General features: G+C 42.6%; 4 protein-coding genes across 9 annotated transcripts; 1 reads left to right on the top strand and 3 right to left on the bottom strand.

The window, feature by feature from the left end:
• Positions 1 to 960: 960 nt before the first annotated feature.
• Positions 961 to 2,351, bottom strand: LOC104425764. Its single transcript, XM_010038557.3, has 2 exons — positions 1,317 to 2,351; positions 961 to 1,175 (listed from the first exon to the last, which is right to left on the bottom strand). Exon 1 carries the CDS (start codon positions 2,233 to 2,235, stop codon positions 1,354 to 1,356), a length of 882 nt encoding a protein of 293 aa, XP_010036859.1. The 5' UTR covers positions 2,236 to 2,351; the 3' UTR covers positions 961 to 1,175; positions 1,317 to 1,353.
• A 76-nt stretch (positions 2,352 to 2,427) lies between these two features.
• On the top strand, positions 2,428 to 9,527 carry LOC104427641 (coiled-coil domain-containing protein SCD2). 6 transcript variants are annotated; one of them, XM_039305444.1, is made up of 18 exons: positions 2,428 to 2,531; positions 3,853 to 4,167; positions 4,440 to 4,600; positions 4,907 to 4,982; positions 5,126 to 5,167; positions 5,253 to 5,315; positions 6,050 to 6,099; positions 6,182 to 6,209; positions 6,304 to 6,360; positions 6,447 to 6,557; positions 6,625 to 6,685; positions 7,087 to 7,203; positions 7,294 to 7,415; positions 7,530 to 7,593; positions 7,825 to 7,866; positions 8,191 to 8,231; positions 8,471 to 8,597; positions 9,151 to 9,527. In XM_039305444.1, the coding sequence occupies exons 2-18, from the start codon at positions 3,853 to 3,855 to the stop codon at positions 9,291 to 9,293; spliced, it is 1,620 nt and encodes a 539-aa protein (XP_039161378.1). In that variant the 5' UTR covers positions 2,428 to 2,531; the 3' UTR covers positions 9,294 to 9,527. The 6 variants fall into 6 exon arrangements, 5 of the variants coding, with proteins under 5 accessions (XP_039161378.1, XP_039161375.1, XP_039161376.1 ...); XM_039305441.1 differs by lacking the exon at positions 2,428 to 2,531 and having other exon boundaries at positions 3,634 to 4,167; positions 9,151 to 9,289; positions 9,365 to 9,527; XM_039305442.1 differs by lacking the exon at positions 2,428 to 2,531 and having other exon boundaries at positions 3,637 to 4,167; positions 7,297 to 7,415.
• A 151-nt stretch (positions 9,528 to 9,678) lies between these two features.
• On the bottom strand, positions 9,679 to 16,573 carry LOC120289992 (chaperone protein ClpC, chloroplastic). Its single transcript, XM_039305440.1, has 10 exons — positions 16,408 to 16,573; positions 15,372 to 15,953; positions 15,144 to 15,259; positions 14,918 to 15,040; positions 14,632 to 14,817; positions 13,458 to 13,673; positions 12,255 to 12,472; positions 11,708 to 11,783; positions 11,532 to 11,621; positions 9,679 to 11,126 (listed from the first exon to the last, which is right to left on the bottom strand). Exons 2-10 carry the CDS (start codon positions 15,934 to 15,936, stop codon positions 9,948 to 9,950), a joined length of 2,769 nt encoding a protein of 922 aa, XP_039161374.1. The 5' UTR covers positions 15,937 to 15,953; positions 16,408 to 16,573; the 3' UTR covers positions 9,679 to 9,947.
• Positions 16,574 to 17,503: 930 nt separating this feature from the next.
• LOC104425765 (ATP-dependent Clp protease ATP-binding subunit ClpA homolog CD4B, chloroplastic) lies at positions 17,504 to 23,811 on the bottom strand. Its single transcript, XM_010038558.3, is given in 11 exon segments — positions 17,504 to 19,145; positions 19,610 to 19,699; positions 19,784 to 19,859; positions 20,283 to 20,500; positions 21,332 to 21,547; positions 21,815 to 22,000; positions 22,090 to 22,154; positions 22,157 to 22,211; positions 22,310 to 22,425; positions 22,569 to 23,150; positions 23,706 to 23,811. Coding segments are annotated over 10 exon segments (2,766 nt in total). The 5' UTR covers positions 23,134 to 23,150; positions 23,706 to 23,811; the 3' UTR covers positions 17,504 to 17,966.
• Positions 23,812 to 24,927: the final 1,116 nt, after the last annotated feature.

The raw sequence follows: 24,927 nt of genomic DNA, 5'->3' as shown, positions 1-24,927 counted from the left end.
TCTCGGTTTGTCACAATGTTACATCCATGCCCAGCATTGGAAAAAGATTTGGAGCAACGAAAATGACAACGCAATGTGAAGGATACCACCCATTTCACACTAACAAGATGAGCCTACCAAAAGAGAAGATACAACGAGAGGTCAACACACCCTTATATTTATCCTCCATTTGATGCTGGTCCCAATAAATCAATGACATGCATTCCGATACCATGATTACAAAACCTGTTAGTAGCAACAGGGTTTATAAATAAGATCACACAATTGCACAAGTTAAACATCATTTACCTCTTCGCCCACAAAGACTAAACCAAAATCACAAGCCTTGTGCGCTTACTCATTATGGCCTCTTGCCTCGCTCCCCACTATGGAAACTGTGGCCAGACCATGCCACTACTAACCAAAATTTCTACTCCTTGTATTTTATGTATAGGGAGTTCATACCAGCTTCCTCAGTCACGGCTTGTCCTAACTTCCCTGTGATCACTTCCTTACCACAGAAGGGACAACTAAGTTCCTGTGATGAAGCATCAACAACACAAGAATGGCGACACTTATCATATTCATACTCTCATGCGCATCTACGCTAAGGTGCCACTCTATTAAGAAATTCTCTCCCTGATATTTGATGCTGTGAGGTCATGACATTCCAACAATGCTAACCAGTTTCAACAAACAGATCACTTCACTGCTTATACGTTACACGTAAGAACAAGAACGTGCAAAATAGTATGAGAACTTAAGCAAATTGCTTAATAAACCAACTAGGACAATCTCCTCCTTGTTGTCGCATGCCGGCTTGTCCTATACTTTGCAAAAGTCAGTTAACTGAATGCAAACCATTTAACGCCAAAGGAAGCAAAGATGTATTTTCTTTGTATGCTTTGGAATTACTTGCAAATCTTTTTGCATCGATACAAGGTCCTTAGCATTCGATATATGTGAAGTGCTGCAAAATCATGACCGAATGAAATAAAATATTCTCTGAGCATCAGCTAGTACAAGCACCACAGTCAAATTCAATATATGCCAGCCTTAAAAAGAATTTGTGCATAAATTTGTTCTTTTTCTTCCTACTTCATAGTTGGAAGAAGAGCAAAAATTTCTCTCACCAACTTCAACAGTAGTTTCCAGCCTACTTCAGTATCGCAGTCAAGGAAGTACATACAAGAAAACTGCAACAAACAGAATTTGGCAAATTATAAAGCATGAACAAAGAAGAGCGAGCAAACAAGAAACTCTTTAAAACTTGCTACCAGGCTTGGATATACTAAAAGCTAAAAAGCTGTTACTACAGACATGAAAGCTCACATTACCATGTCTGAGGATTTCTCAAAACCAACAGAAAAGGCATTACGAAAATCCCTTGCTTAGCTTCTGAATGGCACAGTACATTTTCCTTCTGGAACCGACTGCATTGATCCCCATATCTTTCAAATCCTCCAATGTCAACATAGGCAAAACCTCATCGTCCACCTCATGAACCTCGAAAACGGGTGCATACCTCCCTAGTCCTAACCCATTAAGCCAAATCTTCACCCCATCCTCTCCGCACCTCCCATCCCTATCCCTCAAATCCGTATCCGAGGGCCCCGACAACTCGACCGCGTCATGGTGGTCCCTACTCCTACCCCTAACGGGTCTCCTATACAGCAAATCCCTGTCATTTCCATGGCTATCCACACCCAAATTCTCCAAAGAGTTCACCGGGCTCTGCTCCTTGACGGGACTCTCCAAATTCTCGATATCAAAATCATTGTACCCATCATCGAAATCTTCGCCACCACTATACTTCTCCAACTCGACTTCGCCGCCGCCCTCGTCGGTGACCTTGGGAACCCAATTGGAGCGAATCCTCTTGGTGGCATTGGGGGCGCGCTTCTTGGAGTCCTTGACTTTCCAGCTCCCAATGGCGACGGAATCCAAGTTGTCGAATTTGTCGTTATCGTCGAGGGATTGGTGGTGGTCGGAGCTCAAATTGAACAAAGGACGAGTCTTGGAGGATCTATTGAGGTTACCTGAGGCGGAGGCGGAGGCGGCGGCGGCGGCGGCGGCGGAGGAGGAGGAGGAGTGATGCTTCCTTCGGACGTGGGAGTCGAAGGTGAGGTCGCCGCCGAGGTCGCCCAATCGGACGCTGGGCCTCCGCTGCCTCTTGGCCCCGACGGTCTCGGCCAAGGCGAGGGCCCTATCCCCATTCATCTGCTGCCCCTCCGTCGTCGCTTGTGGGTCCGCCATTCCCTCCTCCTTATTCAGCCTTTCTCTTCGGTTCTACTCTCTCTCTCTGTCTCTCTCTCTCTCTCGGGGTACCCAACGACGTGTCACCGCCAGCAGCAGCAGCTAAGTAGAGTGGAGCTAGGGTTTGTAGAGAGCGGGAGAGAGAGAGAGAGAGAGAGAGAGAGAGATGGCAGGCGAGAGGGTCGAGGAGGGAGGAGGCAGGAGAGGGAAGAGGAGGAAGAGAGAGGGCCGGGCTTTTTCGGCCAGCAGCGCTCGCGGAGCACCAGCCAAAATATGACAGCTTCCTTCACAATGCGGTGAGCTTTGGGGATGGGGGCGTGTGCTTGGTCTTTCTATACGCATAGCCAGAATTTCTTTCTTTCTTTCTTTCTTTTTTTTTGGCTGAGGAGGATAAACTGTAACAAATAGGCATATATATATATATATAGATGTATGGCAACCATTCCCAGAAACTGTAGGGTTGAATTTAGACAATGAGACTTCGAGTTATACTCTCAATCCACCTGAATTATATTGGAAGTCTAGCAAAAAGTCATAAAATATAAGACTAATAATAGTCTTAATCAAGTCTGATATTTAAATGTGGTATATGTGACACGTAGCCATTGACATTTCATTGAACTGACACTGACCACCTATGATTTTTGCTTCTCCATGTACTTGTGTTGCTCGTGTATTTCACTTACCCGAGCACTACACATCTTCTTACTTTTTTTCTTTCATTTTGCTTGAGAAAAATAAGTCTACTATCGACCTCAACTCAACCCTAGTCTTGGTACACTCGTATCCAATGGAAGTAGAGTTTGAGGTCTTCAAAATGTGAACTGGTCTTTGCTAAGTCTCATTTAATACCCAACTCCTTAGTCTTCTTTTCCTGTTTAAAAAGGGGCTCTATGTCTCGTGACTTTTTCATAAATTGGTGTTTCTCGATATCATTTTTGTTATCGTCTAAAGTGAAGTTGAGATCATACAGTCAATCATTGGATCTTTCTCCGTACGAGGAAATCTTCCTAGGGAGGCGGTAACTGGACTTTGTCAAGAGCTGGGCAACACGGTGGACCCAAATGCAAAGCTAATTTTGAGTGAAACCTAGACAAAAGGGTGTTTAGTCATAAACCCGAACCTAAAATTATTTTACACATGTTTTCCGGTGACCAAGCCCGGCCAAGATTCGATGATCACATAGAGTGGTAACGTGGAAGAGGAAGACTCGGTCGTGGAACATGTGAGGAAACCTTTGACATTGGCTTCTCCACAGTTATATTTGCTTCGACACATAAGACGTCATAAACTAATCGATGTATCACCTGAAGTTTGACACCTTGCGATCACGTCATAAACTAAAAATGGCCGAGTCCTGGCTAAAATGCACCAAGAAAACTCCGATGGGAAGATTCCAATGTTCTTACAGGACACGGAATGACCAAGGACTCAGTAACATCTCAACCACTCCATGACCTTTGAATCAGTCCAACGAATTTGGTTTACTACCTTGCGTTTTTACAGAGTCTTCTCTCCAAGAAATACTTCATTTTAATGCAACCGCTCAGAAGTCAGGGGTCCTTATATTGATTCCATGATCTATCCCCTCTGCTCAACTGAACCTCTGGCACGCAGATGGATCAGGATCGCCCCTTTTACTCGAACTACGTCCATGGAAACAGCAGTGGATCATCATCACCGGGAATGTCGCCAGCTTCCACTTTTAAGCGTCCTCCAAACGTCCAGGCTGCCTCGCAGCTTCTGGCTGCTACCATGATGAAGAGGGCTGCTGATAGTAATGAAGATGAGGATCACGATGACTTTGAATTTGGGTCTCCTTCTACTTCATCTTGTTCCTTTCCCCACGATAGCCACAGCAATGTCCCCAATGCCCTCGGGGGATCACATTTGACTCCTGCTACCACGCCCGAGCAGTCTCCTTCAGCTGTGGTACTGATTGCTGCCACTATTTGCCTCTAGATCGATATGGCAGCACTAGCTTATGATCAGATCAATAAAAGGAAGCTCAAGATTCGAAGACAGTTTTTGATATTCTGCTCCCCCGATCTTCCAAATATAAGCTCAAGGCTTATTCATTCATAACTCGAAGAATTTTCTCTGCGCAACCCATAATTTTTCAATGTTGTGAATTGTTTGATTAGAACACTGCTTAATTATAAGACTATAATATGGCTAATAGGATCTTTGGTTATCTAAATCAGCCAGGTAGAAACTCCATAAGGTACCTTCAGACCATTAACTCCAAATCGGCGGAAAGACCGTTCCCCTCCATGCCTTCAACAGCTTCAGCATCACCAATCAAAACACCAGTTCCAATACCTCCTATCCAACTTCCTAAGAGAAAACCAAGAGCTGATCGAAGGTAAAGATTCTTGTTGCTTCTGTAAAGTATGCATTTCTAGCTTGACCTATTCTTTTTAGTGCTCTTCATATGCGTTACAGTTTGATCTGTACATATGAGAGGGAAGGACTTCCAACAGTGTGTAACTCTTATTTCTATTGAAAGCACCTAAATCTATTTTCAGTACCGTCAATTTTCATGGCTTCCATAGTCTGGCACCACAGTAGTTATTGCTGATCGTTGTAGACATTGCTCTCAGTTGTCAGGAGCCTCACTTGTGATTGTGACTTATCAGGTCGTTTAAATTTTTTGTGGATAATCCTGCAGAACTCCTCTTGATGCCCAACAACCCAATCTAAATGACACTGGGAATAAGCATGAAGTTTCTGCACTCCGTGATGAAGTATATTGAACACCTCCCCTTGCTCTCCATCATGATATATTCCATGAATAGGTTTTCAGGACAATTCCAAATCATGCATCCACTTTCACAATCCAAACATCAGCAATAGCTAAATGAAACTGACTGAGACTTCACTTCTACAGCTTGATATGCTGCAAGGAGAAAATTACTCATTATGGGAGAAGGTGCATTTGCTTGAAGTCTGAAACAACAGCATTATTATCTTGTTACACTCTTCCTTCATTTCAAGAGTTTATCATCTCCATGCAGCTTCAACAATCTGAAGACAGGTGCAGCAAAGCAGAGGTCAGAGCCAGGGAGCTTGAAAAACAGGTCAGTCAGATTGACTGCTCATACTTCTTATTATTTTACATAGCACTGGTAGATGTAAGTAGCTTTTTGCTGACTCTTATTCATGACTGTTGTTCCAGAGCAACTATTTAATAAAGGGAGATGACACCATGCGATTGACATATTTACCATTTGCATAATTTTATGCTAGCAAAGACCCGTCTTAGCAACTATAGCATATTGAACAGCTCCATTTAATTAAGAAATGCCAATGTTGCTCCACCTGCAGTACTTTTACTCAGTTGTCAGTGGGAAAGATAAAATACGCTAGCACTTGCTAGGAAATTCCAATCATACTTCACGTGCAAGGAGGTTCTGTTTACTGACTTTGCTGGTTCTTTGTTTTGAGGGGCAAATTGTCTTGAGAAGATATACGATAATGGATTGAAACATTTGAGAATTCAAATCGCAAGTTTGCCATCATGTTGTGGGAACAACGTAGCCATATTTTTTAGCAAGTTGAAAAAAGTTGGAAATGGGCTGGTTAGCATAGAAATGGATGATAAGTGCATTGCAATCAAGTGCACTCAGAGTGCAGTCTTTCGACATGCTTATTTCGATCATCAGTGATAGGAAGCCACTTCAATATTACAATGTTTATATGTCAAGTGAAATGTCTATGCTTTTAGTGGGGAAATTCCAATATGCTATTGTAGCCTGGTAGGCCACACACAAGATTTTTTTTGTGTACTGTGATGCCACATCTACATAAACAGGTTGCTAAACTGGGACAAGGTCGATCCCTTGATGATGAATTTGCACGGAGGTACATTTGTGAATGTCTGAAGTGACAAATTCTTTGAAACGTCATTCGGTAATGATCTGATCATTGTTTCAATCTATGACAGGAGAGAAGGGTTCTTGCGTGAAAGAGAGGTGAGTTAAGAACTAATTATAGAATTTTTGAATTTTCAAGGTTTCTTTGATTTTAGATCCTGAAGTTCATAAAGAATTTATATTCTCGTTACAGATTGCTTTAAAGAATGGAAGAGACAAGGAAATTGTAGCTCTTCGTTTGAAAATGGAGGTGAAGCACGTCTATATAAAATATGAAATTTGCCAAGTGTCGGCATCTTTCTGAGTTTTTTGTTTTTGTGCCTTGACTATGACTAGAACTTGATGGAAGATAGAGAAGCAGCTATTACCCAACTTCAGGAAGCAAATTCTGAGTTGAATGCTCTACACACGACAGTACATAGAATGGTTTTGACGCAGGATGAGAAGGTATGCGTGGAAGACTTCTGAATTAGAATAAAGATTGAATATTCTGCTAATCTGTTTCCTGTCTCAGGAAGAGGTTGTGTTGAAAAGATGTTGGCTCGCTCGATACTGGGGTTTAGCTGCAAAACATGGTAATCATCTTTGCAGATTCCCATTTCGTTGATTTTTGAACATGGTTTGCACGTTTGTACTTACAAATGTTTTTTTGGTTGACTTAAATGGGAAGTTCAATCACATGGTTTTACCAAAGTATAAGTTAAAAGCAAAACTGAAGGAGGATAATGAATCCGTGAGGTGTCAGCACTCTCCACGATGAAATGAATTTCCTTTATCCTTTTGACTTCAGAAATATCAAAATCCCCAGATTCTTGTAGCTGGACGAGTTAATCAATCACATTTATCTGGTAAAGTTCGTCTTCATCAATTTAACAGGTGTATTTACTATAAAAATTGGTAAAGATGTTTAGACGGTTCTAGCATGTTTAAACTTTTCTGAGGCACGGAATTTGACTTGTCCTTTTTCACCTTACAGGCATTTGTACTGATGTAGCACATTCTAGACATGAGTATTGGTCATCTCTAGCTCTGCTTCCATTTGAAGTGGTCATTTCTGCTGGAGTGAAGGCTAAGGAAGAGTCCTGGGGTGCAGGTTGCAGTGCTAATATTAGTAGCTTTTGGTCTTATATGACATTTCTTGCATAATTGCATTTAGTCTAACTTCTTTTTCTTTGACATGAAGCAGGCGGCAACATTCCAGATAGAAGAGAACTCGTTAAGGATACAAGTGATTTAACAGGTGAAGGATACATCGAGAGCATGCTTTTGGTAGAAGCCGGGCTGAAGGAGTTATCTACTTTGAAGGTCTTTTCTTGACTTTTGAAACTGGATACATATTTCTGTTTCATTTGTTTTAACACTCAGAACAGTTACTAAAGAAGCTGATCATATGTTTCTCTTGCATTGCACTTCCTGTAGGTTGAAGAAGCCGTCAGTCTAGCAATGGCTCAAAGCCAATCCAATTTGGCTAGGCAATCCACCAGTATGTGCAGTAGTTTTACTAGGTTTACTTCCAATTTTCAACATATGCATCAACATTCGTCAGTCTACTTCCTTTAGCATGATTTCTCATCTGCACATTGAAGTCGCAAGTTTGAGATAATACACAATCCTGTTTACATGCTGCTCTCAGAGATTTAGATGAGTGTTTTATATATGTGACAATATCCGCCCTACGCCGTCTCATTCCTCCTCTTATTTTGTTGTATTTCAGATTTCATATTTCCTGGTGATTTCAGATTCATTGATACATTGGGTAAGAGGGAATCATTGTTGAGTGATGGTACACTTAAGTGATTTACTATACCTTATCTAATACGCTTGATGAGTATTCTTTGTTGTGATATTCGCCATCACCTTTTCAACAAGAGCCAAAAAACCTGAAGGAAACGAAATAGTCAATCTTGCTACACTCTATTGGGGGATAAAGCATTTTAGAGTGCAGTTTAACCAGAAGATGCCTTGTGCAATGCCTGGCCTTATGTTTAGCCCATGACTTCTGAGATGCATGCAAGAGTACCTCTCAGGAACTATTGAGCACAATTCTTGTCTTAACTTGCTTTAAGCTGTCATTCTACAGAACTAAGCAAAGAGGAGGCTGAAGACATTCTTTTCAAACAGGTCAGCTGCTCTTGCCTCTTTTTATGTGACAATGTCGTTTCATCCTTCATGTTCTTCAGTTGTAATTGTTGCGAACATGAATGCTGATGTGCATCTATGAGCCTTGAGTTGTCCAAAACCAGAAGCTAGGTTGATAAGCCTTGTCAATTGACTTGTTACAGGATTTAACAGAGATGGTAAGAAACATGTTCTTTAAACTCACCATCTCTACTGTCTTCCAAACTTAAAATGACGTGTAGGCTTGGTTGACATACTTCTGGAGAAGAGCTGTGGTGCACCATATTGAAGAAGACATTGCCAGAGAAAGGCTTCAATCCTGGATTGGCCGGAGTGGGCAGACACCAAGTCCACATGATGCCGTGGAAGGTAGGCAACGCCCCTCCTTTCATCTGTCTAACCCACATTACTTGTAAGGTTAAATCGAGCTCGGTGAGGGACGAAAAGTTCTCATTACAGTATAGAACTGAAAGCTCAATTTTGAACATGCGTTTTATACATTCAAAAGGTCGATTACTTTTCCCTTTTACTTTTTTTTCTCCTCGCGGACAATAAAAAGGGTTTTGACGGGATTGGCACCACCTCACTGTTGCAACTTTTTCTTAAATACAAGCGCACTTCCAAATGCGAACAGATGAACAGACCAATAAGAGATGCATTCATCCATGACATCCTGTCGTAGGAAATGAGCTATATGGTTTTGCTGATATCTTATGAATGTCTGTCTATGAGCTAGGCGCTCTTTTTTTGGCGGTATGAGCTAGAAAAAATCTGAGTAACCCTTCTGGTGGGTATTTGGATCTTTATAGCGCAGAAAAGAACAGGCGCGCTGCCATTCCATAGTATCCCGATTATCCTTTTAGTCGGGATTGAGAATGATACTGACGATTTACGTCATAACTGAACGGGTTCCCTTGTGAAGCAGTTGAGCGGGGTTCACGGGAGCTGCAGAAACTTGGAATAGAACGCCAACTTTGGGAAGCATCTCGCAAGCTCACTGACCACCCCCCACCTCCTACATCGGCATCTAGCGTCATTGCTCTCCTCGATGGCCATGATCAGTGAGAGTTACACCATTCATATTCTCTCCATTCCCATACTAGGCTTACCCCATAATTTATGCCCATCTGCTGCAGCTAGTCTCCACGCTCTCGTGCATAAAGCTCGTTCATCAGGACAAACTGTCTGGTTGGGATTGCAATCGTTTGGTAGATAATTGATATTTGGAGAGTGGATCGAGAACATTGAAATCTCCGATTATAAGTCAATGAGAGATGAAACAAGACGTATTTTTGGTGATTCATATTTATCTCAGTGAAAAATATGGCTAAAGGAAATGACCAACGAAAAAGGCCTAATGTCGTTGACAAAAAGTGTTCAGTCCACAAGATACCCTTTTTCGTTTGGCGAAAAGAGGAGACCCCAAAAGCAAAAACCCAATACTTGATCAGTCGCGGAAGGAAACGGCTTGCTATTGTTAATTAGCATAAATCATCAACGGAACTAACTTAAAAGAAAGTATATCCCGACTTCCCTGTAATACAAATCGACAAATATCAAATTATTCGTTGCCAAGCAGTACACATCTAAAAGCTGTTGGCGCTACTTGCTGAGCCAAAAATACGAGCTCCAATTACCAGCTAAAACACGACACTTCAACCACTGGCCACATTAGCCCCTTCGAATCTAAGCAGACGTTGCATGAAGACGTTACCCCATTCACACAGAAATTGCTTCAGCTAATGGCTCCGGAGCACCACTGCCTCCATTGAGCACGGTTACATTCCCATCAGAGTCAACATCGACGATGACGGAATCACCCTCTTTGATCTCCCTAGCAAGCATTTTCTCAGCCATACTGTCCTCCAATAATCTCATTATAGCTCTTCTCAGAGGTCTTGCGCCATAGCTTGGATTGTAGCCTTCGTCCACCACCCGGTCCCTAAATCTCTCTGTCACTTGAAGTTCAATCTCCTTTCCTTTCAGCCTCTCAAACACTTCCTTAAGCATGATGTCCGCAATTTCCTTCACCTCCAACTTAGTGAGCTGACGGAACACTATCATTTCATCTAGTCTGTTCAGGAACTCCGGCCTGAAATATTGCTTCAGCTCCTCTGTTACTAGACTCTTAATACGGTTGTAACTGCTATCCTTCTCATCATAATCAAGATCAAATCCTATCCGGCGGCCTCCCTTCTCTATTACGCTGCTCCCAACATTAGATGTCATAATGAGAAGTGTATTCTTAAAATCAACAGTTCTCCCCTTGCTATCAGTCAACCTTCCATCCTCAAGAATTTGAAGCATCATGTTGAAGACGTCCGGATGGGCCTTCTCGATCTCGTCAAACAAAACCACTGTGTATGGACGTCGACGAACAGCTTCAGTGAGCTGGCCACCCTCAGTATATCCAACATAACCAGGTGGGGAACCAATTAGCTTGGACACTGTGTGCCTTTCCATAAACTCACTCATGTCAAGTCGAATCATGGCCTCTTCAGACCCAAAGTAGTAAGCCGCTAGTGCTTTTGCCAGTTCTGACTTCCCAACACCAGTTGGACCAGAAAAGATGAAACTGGCGATCGGCCGATTAGGGTTCTTGAGTCCAACACGAGCTCGCCTGATGGCACGGCTAATCGCTTTAACTGCTTCGTCCTGTCCAATGACTCGTTTGTGTAGCGTCTCTTCCATTTTGAGGAGGCGATCTGACTCATCAGTTGACACTTTCTCTACAGGAATTCCAGTCCAAGAAGAGACAATGTGCTGAATGTCCACTTCCGTAACGATTGGGCCAACATCCCCAGCCTCAGTTTCAGCCTTGCTCATCTCCTTGCCTTTGTCTATCAGCGCAGTTATCTGTGCCTTCAGATCCATTTCCCGATCACGTAATTCGCCAGCCTGTTCAAGAAATATACACATGGAGCTTCTTATCTAAACATTAAATAGTGGGTCAAAAAGAACCATACACACACACACACACACACACACAAGAAACTATGAGAGAGAAAATGGCTGATGAATCTGCTCCAAGTTCAAATTCAAAACGATTTTATGTCCCCACCCCCCAAAAAAAAAAAAATAATAATAATAAAAATAATAAACAATAAATAAAAGACAGGCAGATGTGGTTCAAATGCAATGCGGAAATTCTAACACTAGCAATTATATCACCTCGCTCTGATCAAATGCAATACAACAATCCCAACAAAAAGAATAGCATCATCACATTGCACCTTATGACATGCATAACTCTCCCCACTTGCAAATAATTCAAAGCGAGCAGGGTAAAGAAAAATTTCATACCTTCTCAAAATCCTGACTGCGAACAGCCTCATTCTTCTCCTTAGTGATCTGCCGGAGTTCTTTCTCAAGCTCTCTGGCCTCCTCAGGGAGCTGTAAGAAAGGGACCACATCAAACAATTAGACAATGTGTGGGAGACATATCAGACTACGGTATAAACAAATTAAAAAGCTCATACCTGTGCATGACGAAGTCGAACCCGTGAACCTGCTTCATCAATCAAATCAATGGCTTTGTCTGGCAAGAAACGGTCACTGAAGCACAGAGGGAAAGCAGGACGAGTAAGTATATTTCAACCAAGTAGATAACAATGCAAACTGCTATCATGTATTGTAGCCATGAAGAAAAAGATACTAGCTTAGGAACTCCTGAAGCTCGATTTACTCATGGCATTTTCTTCCCATGGCACAATAAATGCGTAAGATGAATCCTTCAGAGAGGCAGCTGAAACCCCAAATTCAAGTCTCTGGAATTAACACAGATTTACTCTGAAATATCTAGAGAAAAGGCTAGGGCAATTAAGATCCTCAGTATTTGAACAAACAAATAAAGAGGCAACTCCCTATCCATATGACCAACCCAGATTGAACGACAATAAGTTTCAGATAGACCAAAGAACTCCATGAAAAGTGGAAAGACATCAAATTTAACTCATTGTGAAACATATAAAGCTTGACATAGAATGAGTAAATACAACAAAGTATATGCATTATGGGGCTTCATACCTAATATACTGGTAAGAGAGCTGTGCAGCAGCTACTAAGGCTTCATCAGTGTAATGCAACTTGTGATGGATCTCGTATCTCTCACGGAGTCCCTTCAAAATCTGAATAGTTTCATCCACTGTTGGTTCGGGAACTTTGACTGGCTGGAAACGTCTTTCTAATGCTGGGTCTTTCTCAATGTGTTTCCTATATTCATCCAGGGTGGTGGCCCCAATACACTGAACAAATGGAATTTAAATCAACAATGACATTCATTATGGTAAAAGCTCTGACCACAAAGAAAGCAAGGATTGACTGACCTATGAAACAACTGACTCTTATTGAAACTTGCATTGAGGAAAAGCAGTTATATAACACTACCTTAAAGAAAGTTTAGAAGAGTGGTAAACTAGGCATGCAGTAGCTCCCCAGAAAGAAATAAACAGGCAACTTGTCCAATTTCTCGAGATTATATCGAACATAGGTAAACCCAGCCAGATGAATGATATAAAAGGAAAATGATAATACAGTCAACAACATGAGGCTCACAAAACCAGAAAAGCAATTGTGGCAATTGCTATCACCATTACATATTAAAAGAGGGGCAAGTTAAACAAGCAAACAAGCAAAGCCATCCAAGTTTATAGAGTTGGTCAGAAGTTTTGACTGCCTTGTATACCCACCCACTGAACAGGGCGGAGTAAGTTTGGATCATCTCTGGTTTTGCAGGGACTCCAGCATTTCCCCAGACTTCGCAGGAAAATGGTGGATAAAGAGGTTTTTCAGGATGAGCGCCATGGCCCCAGGAAGGAGTCTTGAAGGAAAGTAATGGCAGAGTCTTTTTCACGAAGAATTTTTTGCTTCCAAATCTTCCTTAGCTTGCACAATATGGAACACAGCAGCAAGAGGAAAGTGGTTGAAAGGAAGCAAAAGGGGAAAAAAGATCTGTGGTGGCATATGTCCTTTCAGATGACACGTTCTTAATTGGGAACATACAGAAAGGGTATCTAGCGAATTGCATGAATAAGCATGCAAAAATTGTCCCCATGTTTAAAAGTTTAAGAAGCCAAACAATATGTGTTCTCAGCCCAATCTAAAGCCCAGGACCACGACAGTCAACCTAAGCTCTTGACGGTCTATCCCAGAACCACCAACTGAAAGCACAGTTAAAGATATATAGCAATTGATTTGCATAACCAAAATCCACATGTCAATGCAAATTACCTGCAGTTCACCCCGTGCAAGAGCAGGTTTCAGAATGTTCGCAGCATCAATGGCACCCTCTGCTGCCCCTGCCCCAATTAAAGTATGCACCTCATCAATGAAGAGTATTATTTCGTCACTCTGTTTAATTTCCTCCATTAGCTTCTTCAATCTCTCTTCAAACTCTCCACGATACTTTGTTCCAGCAACTAGAAGACCCATGTCCAGGGTAATGACCTGAGTCACATAGATGAACTTTTGTTAATCCACAGTCGCGAAGAGCTAAGGACTAACCTAGCTCAGTCATTACTGGACCCAGACAATGTCAACAAAAGCAAACAATGAGTATGATGAGATGGGATAGATTCAACATTTTTTATTCCACAGTACATTGCAGGGAAATAATATGGCTTAGTTATTCGGGCGAATAAAATGCATAACGCATAGGTTTTTCTTTTTTAGCTCAAACAAGATCATTCTAAAGAATAAGGACACAAAAGGATGCAACAATAATTCATAATTTCCAACAATATAGACAAAGAGAGCAGCATTAGCATGAACTTCAAGAAAAGCATTTCTAAAATTTGATTATGCTAGAAATTCATAATTTCCGACAATATAGACAAAGAGAGCAAAATTCGCATGAACTTCAAGAAAAGCAATTCTAGAATTTGATTATGCTTCAAATCCTGCATTCATATCATTACTTCCACGATATTGAATTCATAAGACTTGGGGTTGGCTTTCAACTGATTGAATCATTATAAAACCATCCACAACTCACTATGCCAAACAACAAACATAGGATGCTGAAGTATACTAGTGCACTTGAACAATTAAACATGACCAGTAAAATATCCATGAGGATAAGCATGCAGGAGCATGAAGCTTGTTTTACAATCCAATTTCTCCAGTGCTAGACGTTCCCATCTCCAAGGATCCATCCATCCATTGTGATGTCATTGAAAGACCTAAATATTCATCGCTCCTAAAAAATGCTCTCATTGCAAAAAGGAAAGGCAAACTATGAGCTATCTTCTCAACCCTACTGAAGACATCTGATGCAATGACCTAGAAAATGCTTCAACAGGGACAGAAGAAAATAAAGGGCATGAGAGAATCTTAGGCACTTTACATTCCTACTCCAAAAACAATGCAACACCATTGCAAGCAAGTAAATGAATAAATTACTTACCTTCTTCCCTTCAATTGTTTCAGGAACGTCACCACTTGCAATACGCTGAGCAAGACCTTCAGCAATAGCAGTTTTCCCCACACCAGGTTCTCCAATAAGGCAAGGATTATTTTTGGTTCGGCGACCAAGAATCTGGACAACACGTTCAATTTGTTGCTGCCTTCCAACAACGGGATCCAATTTTCCCTACCAAAGATGGAGAACAAACTTAACAATACTCCCTTCTCGAGAACAGTCATATTATTACTGAATAGTTAGAGAAAACAAAATAAAAACAAATAATTACCTCCTCTGCCAGCTTAGTCAAGTTGGTTCCATACTCCTCAAGCGTTGGCATCTTATTGCCACTACTCCCTCCACCAACACCAGCACCAACAGCCTCAGTGCTCTCACCCACCATCCTAATGACCTATTTACGGGACATATCAGTGTCTTGCCCTTGCAAATATGCACAGCAAGCAATATTGTCATAATATCAGTTGAAGAAGAAGAAGCACAGAATGCTCGCTTGCCTGCGTGCGAATGTTGCTAGGATCAGCACCCAAGTTCTCAAGAACACGAGCAGCTACACCCTCACCCTCGCGAAGCAGTCCAAGAAGCAAGTGCTCAGACCCAATGTAGTTATGGCCTTAACATTCAAGTAAGGTTAGTACATGATATACGCAGGGAAATATTCAACATTGATCGGGCGGAATACTCTAAAAGAAGATACATAGTTGTAACAGCACTGAATAGGATACCTAGCTGTCGAGCTTCTTCCAGCGACAGTTCCAAGACACGCTTTGCACGTGGAGTGAAGGGAATCTCCACGGCAACGAATCCACTTCCCCTCCCAATTATTTTTTCAACCTCCACACGCGCATCTTTCAAATTGATTCCCATCGACTTAAGGACTTTAGCAGCAATACCAGTGCCTTCGCCGATAAGACCCAGGAGAATTTGCTCTGTCCCCACGAAATTGTGACCCAGCCTCCGTGCTTCCTCTTGAGCAAGCATGATGACTTTGATGGCTTTCTCAGTAAAGCGCTCGAACATGGCCCTGGCCACACCACGGCTTGCCTTCCCCCTGCGAAAGGAGATGGAACTCGCGACCCTAGAGTGAAAGTCAGAGCTTGAATTCAACAAAGTGTCCAAACTGTTAGATCCTCTCAGACCAGAGAAGCCCCTCATCCTTATACCGGGAGCCGTGAGAGCGGACATCATTTTCACACTTCTCCTGGACTTGGCAGAACCGCCGGAGCTGCCATATCTCTGGCCAGGCAATATGGCCGGCACATTGGCTGACTGCGCCAGGACCCCAGCCATAACTCCGAGCAAGGCGTCTGCACAGGCGACGAGGCGTCAGCTTTGCAAAAGCAGGGCAGAAACACGCGTGTTCGTGCGCTATTATCTTAATTCGGAAGAGTGACGGAGGAGGACGACAAGCCGGGGCTTCCCAAAGAAATCGCGTCGAAAAACTGCTAACGAGCGAGTCACGCATCAAAATCCCCACGCATTCGGCACCCGAACGCACTCGAGCTGAGCTCACTCGCCATCCAATAAATGGCTCGGATGAAAGCGAACCCCATTTCGGGCGAATGCCAAAAAAAATAAAATAAATAAATAAAGCACGCAATTGATGAGGCGGATTCCAATATGCAAACACCGACGGCGCAAAAACATCAAAAAGAAGGAGGAAGGAGCTACGAAATCGAATCGACGGAGAGAGAAGCCCTAAGACGAAGCGCGCCCAAACAGACAGCACCGGCGGCCGGAACGAAGGGGGATGAGATTTACCTGAAGCGCTCGACTGAGAAGACGGAGGGAGGGAGGAGAGAAGATAGAAGAAGATTGAAGAAGATTGACGAAGGAGGAGGAGGAGAAGAAGACGACTGCGCTGAGGATTTTGGTTTAGGATGATGATATAGGGGGACTCGGCCGCGAGGCGGTGTCGTCTCTTTCCCTTCTTCCTTTCTTCCTCTTGCTCTTCCTCCTGTTACGATCGTGAAACGGCGCCGTCGCAGTCGCAAATCGTTATCTTCTTTCTTTCCCTAGTTTTTTTCCTTTTTTGGGTCGAATCTTGTTTCCCTAGCTTGGTCCTTCACCATACTCATACCTTGTTTTACCCCTCTCCCGTCTGCTTTGATATTAAAATTTGGAAAGGACAATGACATAAATAATCTCTAGATTCGGATCCGATATGTAACTTGATCCATAAAATTTAATCTAACATTCAATTTGATCCCTTTTGATTTTATTTGAGTCAATACAATCCTCAAATTATATAAAAATGTTGAAAGTGGTTATTCCGTTAATTTAAGATCAGGGTAACATTATATGTACTAAAAGTTTATGAACTATATTAAACAATTTAAACAATTTGTGTCATTTTCCATTTAAATATATTTTATCTAACATAAGATCTCTCTAAAAAAGTCAATTCTTCAAATATTTTCCCCATAATATGTATTTTTATTGATAATACCTTTCATTTTTTAATGATTCAGATGTGCCATAGTAAGTAATTTCGTTTGATCTTTCAAATTCTAATGCAACAAGTGTCTATGTCTATTAATATGTATCGAAATGAATTTGATTTCAGAGTTTCAATCTCACAATTTTTTGGGACGTGAATGATTCATATTATATAAACGGGTTAGGTAAGATAGTAAAGAAGAACTCCAGCGTTTATATATCAAGAGTTTTCCTTTTTATCCACGGAGATCCATACGGTCGATATGTATTAATTTCTTACCCTATCAATTGGGGGATACGATGAAATAAAAGATATTGCCTTCTACTATGATAAACAAACGTTAGACGCAATCAACAGAAAAGGAAATACACATCAAATTAGAATCTAGCGTACACATAAGATATGAAGAAACTAAAAGGTCGGAATTGCAGCAAGGGTCTTTTCTACCAGTAACGGTACATAACTGAATTATGATCGGAACGAGAGAGGAATACATTCATGACTTGCATGAGTAAAAAAACAAAAACCAAAAAGACCAAGAGGCCGCAGAAACGACATATGGTTCTCCGGATATGTCACAAATATGTCTTATAACCTTAGACATCATTTCGACTGGCCGTTTTCACGCCTTCTAATTGTCAAATATCATATATATCATTATCATTATTAGAACTGAATATAAACAAGCGTCTTTCTGACTTTTGTTGTATTACACATCTGCCTATCCACCGTCCAGCGGTGTGCGTCTAAAAGCTGTTGGTGCTACTTGCCATCGTGCCAAAGAATTGCAAGTACCAACCGAATATCCACGGACTAAAGTTTTGCTGCCGGCCTGGACAGCCCCTTTAAAGACAACCCGGCTTTGATATCAGTAGACTTCTCATGGTGTAGGTGTAGAGAAAGTAGCTTCTGGAGTGCCGCTGCTTCCGTTGAGCACAGTTACCTTTTTATCAGAATCAACATCCACAATGACAGAATCACCCTCTTTGATCTCCCCGGAAAGCATTTTCTCAGCCATACTGTCCTCCAGTAGTCTCATTATTGCTCTCCTCAGAGGCCTCGCACCATAGCTTGGATTGTAGCCTTCCTCCACCACCATGTCCGTAAATCTCTCTGTCACTTGAAGTTCAATCTCCCTTGCTTTCAGCCGCTCAAACACCTCCCTAAGCATGATGTGGGCGATTTCCTTCACCTCCAACTTAGTAAGCTGACGGAACACTATCATTTCATCCAATCTATTCAAGAACTCTGGCCGGAAGTATTGCTTCAGCTCTTCTGTCACTAGGCTCTTGATTCGGTTGTAACTACTATCCTTCTCATCATAATCGAGATCAAATCCTATCCTGCGGCCTCCCTTCTCTATTACACTGCTCCCAACATTGGACGTCATTATGAGAAGTGTATTCTTGAAATCAACAGTTCTCCCCTTGCTATCTGTCAATCTTCCGTCCTCAAGAATTTGAAGCATCATGTTGAAGACATCCGGATGGGCCTTCTCGATCTCATCAAACAGAACCACTGTGTAAGGACGCCGACGAACAGCTTCAGTGAGCTGACCACCTTCTGTATATCCAACATAACCAGGTGGGGAACCAATTAGCTTGGACACTGTGTGTCTTTCCATGAACTCACTCATGTCAAGCCGGATCATGGCTTCTTCAGATCCAAAGTAATAAGCCGCCAGTGCTTTGGCGAGTTCTGACTTCCCAACACCAGTTGGGCCAGAAAAGATGAAACTGGCAATCGGTCGATTAGGGTTCTTGAGCCCAACACGAGCTCGCCTGATGGCGCGGCTAATGGCTTTAACTGCTTCATCCTGTCCAATGACTCGCTTGTGCAGGGTCTCTTCCATTTTGAGGAGGCGATCTGACTCATCACTTGACACTTTCTCTACAGGAATGCCAGTCCAAGCGGAGACAATGTGCTGAATGTCCACTTCAGTAACAACAGGACCAACATCCCCAGCCTCAGTCTCAGCCTTGCTCATCTCCTTGCCTTTGTCAACCAGCGCAGATATCTGTGCCTTAAGATCCATTTCTCTATCACGTAACTCTCCGGCCTGTTCAAGATTTCAGTGTTTCTTAGTGAAAGGATAATCATTGTTACTCCGACCCTTTCAATCAAAAAAGGCTCCGAATGTCAGACAACAAAGAAACACCCTCTTCGTTGCTGTTAATTACATCTAGTGCTGTTGAGTCATATTTGGTTGTTCTTCGGCTCAGTCGTCAGAGAGTGTATCATTGCTCCTTAGTAAAGTAATAAATAATGCGAGCAAAATAACAAACACAAAAATTTGAAAGACAAAATGGCCAATGTGATGAATCTGCTCCAAACTCAAATTGCAAATTGACTTTTGGCACACAATCAAGTGGCGGCAGATGTAAATCTCGTGCAGAACAGTAATCCTCAAGAAAAAATGAAAAAAGGAAGTATATATGACTTCCTTCTGTGAAGTATAACATGCATAACACTCCAAACTTGCAAATAATTCAAAGGTGAGAAGAGAAAGGAAAAGTTTCATACCTTCTCAAAATCCTGACTGCGAACAGCCTCATTCTTCTCCTTTGTGATCTGCCGGAGTTCTTTCTCAAGCTCTCTGGCCTCCTCAGGGAGCTACACAAATGGAATCACGTTAACACATAAGACTAAGCGTGGAAGACATAACAGGCTGTGCATAAGCAAAGTAAGAGCTTATACCTGTGCATGACGAAGCCGAACCCGAGAACCCGCCTCATCAACCAAATCAATGGCCTTGTCGGGCAGAAAACGGTCACTGAAGAAGAGAGTGAAAGCACGGCGTAAATATGTTTCAACTTAGTGGATAACAATCTTGGTATCATGCACCATATGCATACGGAAGAAGATATTTTAAGACTAATAAAACTAGCCATATGCATAAGATTTACTCCAATGGCTCATTGAATGTGTATGGGACAGAAATCTTCACAAAGGGAACTGAAACCCCAAATGCAAATAGCCTGTGAAGCTAACACATTCACTCTGAAGAATCAAGACACAAGACAAGCACAATTAAGATTCAAAATTGAACAAACGAATAAACCAGAAATTTCCCATCGATCTGTTTGCACCACAGATTGAACAATAATGAATTTAAGACAAAAAACCAAAGAGCTTCCAAAACTGTGGAAAGCCATCAGGTAAATCCAGCAAGGAAACGCATTTCAAGGCTTCATACCTTATGTACTGGTAAGAGAGATGCGCAGCAGATACTAAGGCTTCATCAGTGTAACGCAGCTTGTGATGGATCTCATATCTCTCTCGGAGTCCCTTCAGAATCTGAATAGTTTCATCCACTGTTGGCTCGGGAACTTTGACAGGCTGGAATCGTCTTTCTAAGGCTGGGTCCTTCTCAATGTGCTTCCTGTATTCATCCAGGGTGGTGGCCCCAATACACTGCACCATAGTAATTGAATAACATTAATCCTCTCTCTCATTAAGAGTTAACCAAGGTGAATGCATTTGAAAACTGACTGAGCTGTGGGCTAACTGCTAGTCTCTTGCTATAATCAGTTACTCTAATCAAGGAAAGCAGATTCATAACACTCCTCCAAAGAGAGTAAAGAACAGTGGTTGTCTTGGCATAGAAAAGCCCCTCACAACAGAAGAGAAAGCCATTTTGTCCATTTTCAAGAGATTATTTACAACATATGGTCAATTACAAGAGGCTGCAAGTTACACCAAGAAAGCTGAGACATCCAGGCCTTGGTAAGGTTCATCTTTAATTTTGCAGGGAAATCCATCCTTGCCCCACACTTCTCAAGAAAACAGGGGATGACTAGTTTTTTTGGGATGAGAACCACAGTGTCCAGGAGGGAGTTCTGAAGGCAATGGACATTCCCTTGGCAAGGAACTTTTTGCTGCGAAGGCTTCTTTAGCTTGCATGGATGCATGGAAAAAAAAAAAAGCAGGACAGTGGAAGAGTAGGATGCAAAGATGCTAAATTGGAGCTCTGTTGGCACATATCCTTCCAGATAACACACTCTATCAGGATCATACAGGAGGTGCTTAGCGATTTGCTTATATAATGCATGCAAATATTGGTGCACATGTAAGAAAGTTTGAAAAGCCAAACAATACGCTCTGAGCACAGTCTAAAGCTGTGGGACTCCAGCAGTCAACCTAAGCTCTCAATGATCTTTATCAGAATCACCAAAACCACAACAGACTTAGAACCAGATGGGCAAAAATTTGCATAATCAAAAGCTACATGTCAATACAACTTACCTGCAGTTCACCTCTTGCAAGAGCAGGCTTGAGAATATTTGCAGCATCAATAGCCCCCTCTGCTGCTCCTGCTCCAATAAGTGTATGCACCTCATCAATGAAGAGTATAATTTCATCACTCTGTTTAATTTCCTCCATTAGCTTCTTCAATCTCTCTTCAAACTCTCCACGATACTTTGTTCCAGCAACTAAAAGACCCATGTCCAGGGTAATGACCTGAGTCACAATCATGGATAAATCTGTCAATTTATGGTAGCAAAGATCAAAGGACTATGCCCATCTCAGTCATTGTTGGATTCAAACAATGAAGAACAAAATCAGATAAATAGTATGATGTGATGGGACAGTATCAACATCATCCATTCTATAGCACTTTCCCAGTCATGCTTGAGCTCATTGAAATCTGACTCTAGTACTCACAACAGGTGATGGTTAACAGCAATGCAACACCATCGTGAAAAAGCAAACGAACCATTTGCATACCTTCTTCCCTTCAATTGTTTCAGGGACATCACCGCTTGAAATACGCTGAGCAAGACCTTCAGCAATTGCAGTCTTCCCAACACCAGGTTCTCCGATAAGGCAGGGATTATTTTTGGTTCGACGACCAAGAATTTGGACAACTCGTTCTATTTGCGGCTGCCTTCCAACAACAGGATCCAATTTGCCCTAGAAAATATGTAAAAGAAGCTTGAGAATAGCAGAGCAATATAATCACTTGAAAGGATGCAATAACAAAATGATGGCCAAAGAATCACCTCCTCTGCCATCTTAGTCAAATTGGTTCCATACTCCTCAAGCGTTGGCATTTTGTTGCCACTACTCCTCCACCAACACCAGCTCCAACAGCTTCGGTGCTCTCACCCACCATTCTAATGACCTATTTACAGGATATATCAGTGTCTCCCCCTTGCAAAATACTCACAACATGCAATATTGTCGTAACATCAAACAAATAAGCACACGATGCTTGCTTGCCTGTGTGCGAATGTTGCTAGGATCAGCACCCATGTTCTCAAGAACACGAGCAGCCACACCCTCACCCTCACGAAGCAATCCAAGAAGCAAGTGCTCAGACCCAATGTAGTTATGACCTTATGATTTAAAAGAAGCAAACCTTACTAGTTAGTTAGTTAGTACAAGATATACGTCAGGCAATATGCAATATTGAGCGGGGGACAATCGCCTAGAAGTAGATAGATAATTGTAACAGCTTCAAAGGGGAGAAATATCATACCTAGTTGTCGAGCTTCTTCCAAGGACAGTTCCAAGACGCGCTTTGCACGTGGAGTGAAGGGAATCTCCACGGCAACAAATCCACTTCCCCTCCCAATTATCTTTTCAACCTCGACACGAGCATCTTTCAAATTGATTCCCATCGACTTAAGGACTTTAGCAGCAATACCGGTGCCTTCGCCGATAAGACCCAGGAGAATTTGCTCTGTCCCCACGAAATTGTGACCCAGCCTCCGTGCTTCCTCTTGAGCAAGCATGATGACTTTGATGGCTTTCTCGGTGAAGCGCTCGAACATGGCCCTGACTACACCACGGCTTGCCTTCCCCCTGCGAAATGAGATTGAATTTGCCACCCTAGAGTGAAAGTCAGGGCTTGAATTCAACAAAGTGTCCAAACTGTTGGATCCTCTGAGACCAGAGAAGCCCCTCATCCTTATACTGGGAGCAGTGAGCGCGGACATCATTTTCACACTCCTCCTCGACTTGGCAGAACCGCCGGAGCCGCCATACCTCTGGCCAGACACTATGGCCGGCGCATTCCTCGACTGCGCCAAGACCCCAGCCATAACTCCGACCAAGATGCCTGCATAGGCGGACAAACGGGTCAGTCCGCAACGTGAGCAAGCAAATTGCAAAGGAAAAACAACCGTAGCAGCATTCCAGAGCGTAATTCGCGACGTGGAAAAATAACTGATATTCAAAGTGCGGTCTTTCTCAGATTGTCGCTACGCTTAAGTTCGTGCGCGGAATCGCTTCGCGTGGGAGAACGAGAGAGGGGAAAAGGGGGGGGCGCTTCGCAAAAAGAAGACGTCTCAGAGATGAAATTCAGAATCGAATGAAGACTGCGGAACGAGTAACGTATCTAATTCCGGCATTCCATCATCAGCATAAGGACTTAACTACATGCAGGAATGCAAGGGGGGAAAAGGGTCAGAAAGCGGGGCGGCGTCCGAACTTGAGCTGCTCAGACCTTGCGAGAAAGAAGGGCAGAGGGAGAGAATACAACCGTGAGCTGAGCTCACTCATCATCATCCGTCAAATTGCTAAAAGCTGAGAAGGAAACCTTCACCGGATAATCAAAAGGAACTGAATTTAAACTAATCGAGAGAGATGATCGCCCATCACCAGGGGCTTTTACCTGAAAGGGCTCAACTCCGAGACAGAGATAGAGAAGAAGAAGAAGAAGGGGGAGGAGGAGGGTGGTGATGATATTATGATAAGGGAAGGGTGGGGGGGGAGGACGGACTGGAAGGCGGCTTTTCCGTCTCATCTCCTTTTGCTTTTTTATTAAGATATTTACGGACGGACGATTGATTCCCACGAAACACCGACGCATTCCTGGCCTTATTAAGATATTGTCGCTCTCCTTCTCCGTCTCCGTCTCCGTCTCCGTCTCCGTCTTCCCCTCCAATGATATTTTTCTTGTTTCTCGTGAATTCTCGTCCATCAAATCCCCCCTTCCATTCCCTCGCATTTCCTGATAATTATCCCCCTGCAAAAACCCTTCTCCCCTATTTTCTTTTTCTCTTCTTTTTTTCTGTTTATAAAATCGCTAAACTCAAACTCACGCACCCATGATTTCTCAGCTGGTCTTAATTCTATTTGACGTCGTGTCGAAAAAATAGAGATGAAACCAAACCGTGTTGCGTGCTGTCTCAGCCATTCCCTTTCCCCCACATCCAATGCAACGCCGACCCCTCCACAGATATTTCTGTCGACCCATTTCATGCGCGACGTGGTCCGCGGAGAATTGTGAGTTTGGTGCGGCTCGACTAGCGCTTACGTGCACGGGTCTTGAGTCACGACTTGACGGCATGGCCGAGTAGCTTTTACATTATCATCGTTTCCAAAGAAATTTTAGAAAATAATTAAATAAAATATTATCCCCTGTCAGAAGTGAAATTAAGGTACCCCCGCCCCCGCCCACCTTTACAAGTGCAACCGTCAGTCAAAAATATGTTCTGTTAATGTTCTAAACCCCCCCAATTCCCTTAATCCCTCACACCTAACAAGACAAAAAAAAGCGCTTCTTTCGGATTTGGGCGTTGACCGCAAACATCAAACTACTTGTCCACGAGACACCCTTTTAAAAGTTAGATAGGAATTCAATCAATGCGGTACTGCTCCACATCGGAAAGACTCCTCCCCAATTGGCACTTGTGTTCCCCGTGCTCGAACAACCAAAACTATAGTCTCGAATCACGTGTGAAACGCCTTTGAAAGATTTGAAGCACGCTTGAGACGAAATTTAATTTGCCATGTGGCATCTTCACTCGAGAAATGAATACACGCTTTCTTGAACTTGAACGCTCTGTAAGCTCTTCCTTCCTTCCTTCCATTGACATTCAAATTAGCAAAAG

Source organism: Eucalyptus grandis, chromosome 11 (assembly GCF_016545825.1).
Source record: "Eucalyptus grandis isolate ANBG69807.140 chromosome 11, ASM1654582v1, whole genome shotgun sequence".
NCBI classification, from domain to species: Eukaryota; Viridiplantae; Streptophyta; class Magnoliopsida; order Myrtales; family Myrtaceae; genus Eucalyptus; species Eucalyptus grandis.
Note: the sequence above shows the minus strand (reverse complement) of the source record. Positions and strands in the feature narration are given on the sequence as shown.

Coding starts and splice junctions, on each gene's coding strand:
- LOC104425764 (XM_010038557.3), bottom strand. CDS start 2,235: ATGGCGGACCCACAAGCGACGACGGAGGGGCAGCAGATGAATGGGGAT.
- LOC104427641 (XM_039305444.1), top strand. CDS start 3,853: ATGGATCAGGATCGCCCCTTTTACTCGAACTACGTCCATGGAAACAGC. Junction 5,316..6,049: donor CCAGGGAGCTTGAAAAACAG/GTCAGTCAGATT, acceptor CTACATAAACAG/GTTGCTAAACTGGGACAAGG. Junction 6,361..6,446: donor CTCTTCGTTTGAAAATGGAG/GTGAAGCACGTC, acceptor GACTATGACTAG/AACTTGATGGAAGATAGAGA.
- LOC120289992 (XM_039305440.1), bottom strand. CDS start 15,936: ATGGCTGGGGTCCTGGCGCAGTCAGCCAATGTGCCGGCCATATTGCCT. Junction 14,818..14,917: donor TGACTAAGCTGGCAGAGGAG/GTAATTATTTGT, acceptor CATCTTTGGTAG/GGAAAATTGGATCCCGTTGT. Junction 11,784..12,254: donor CTCTCTTACCAGTATATTAG/GTATGAAGCCCC, acceptor TCTGTGCTTCAG/TGACCGTTTCTTGCCAGACA.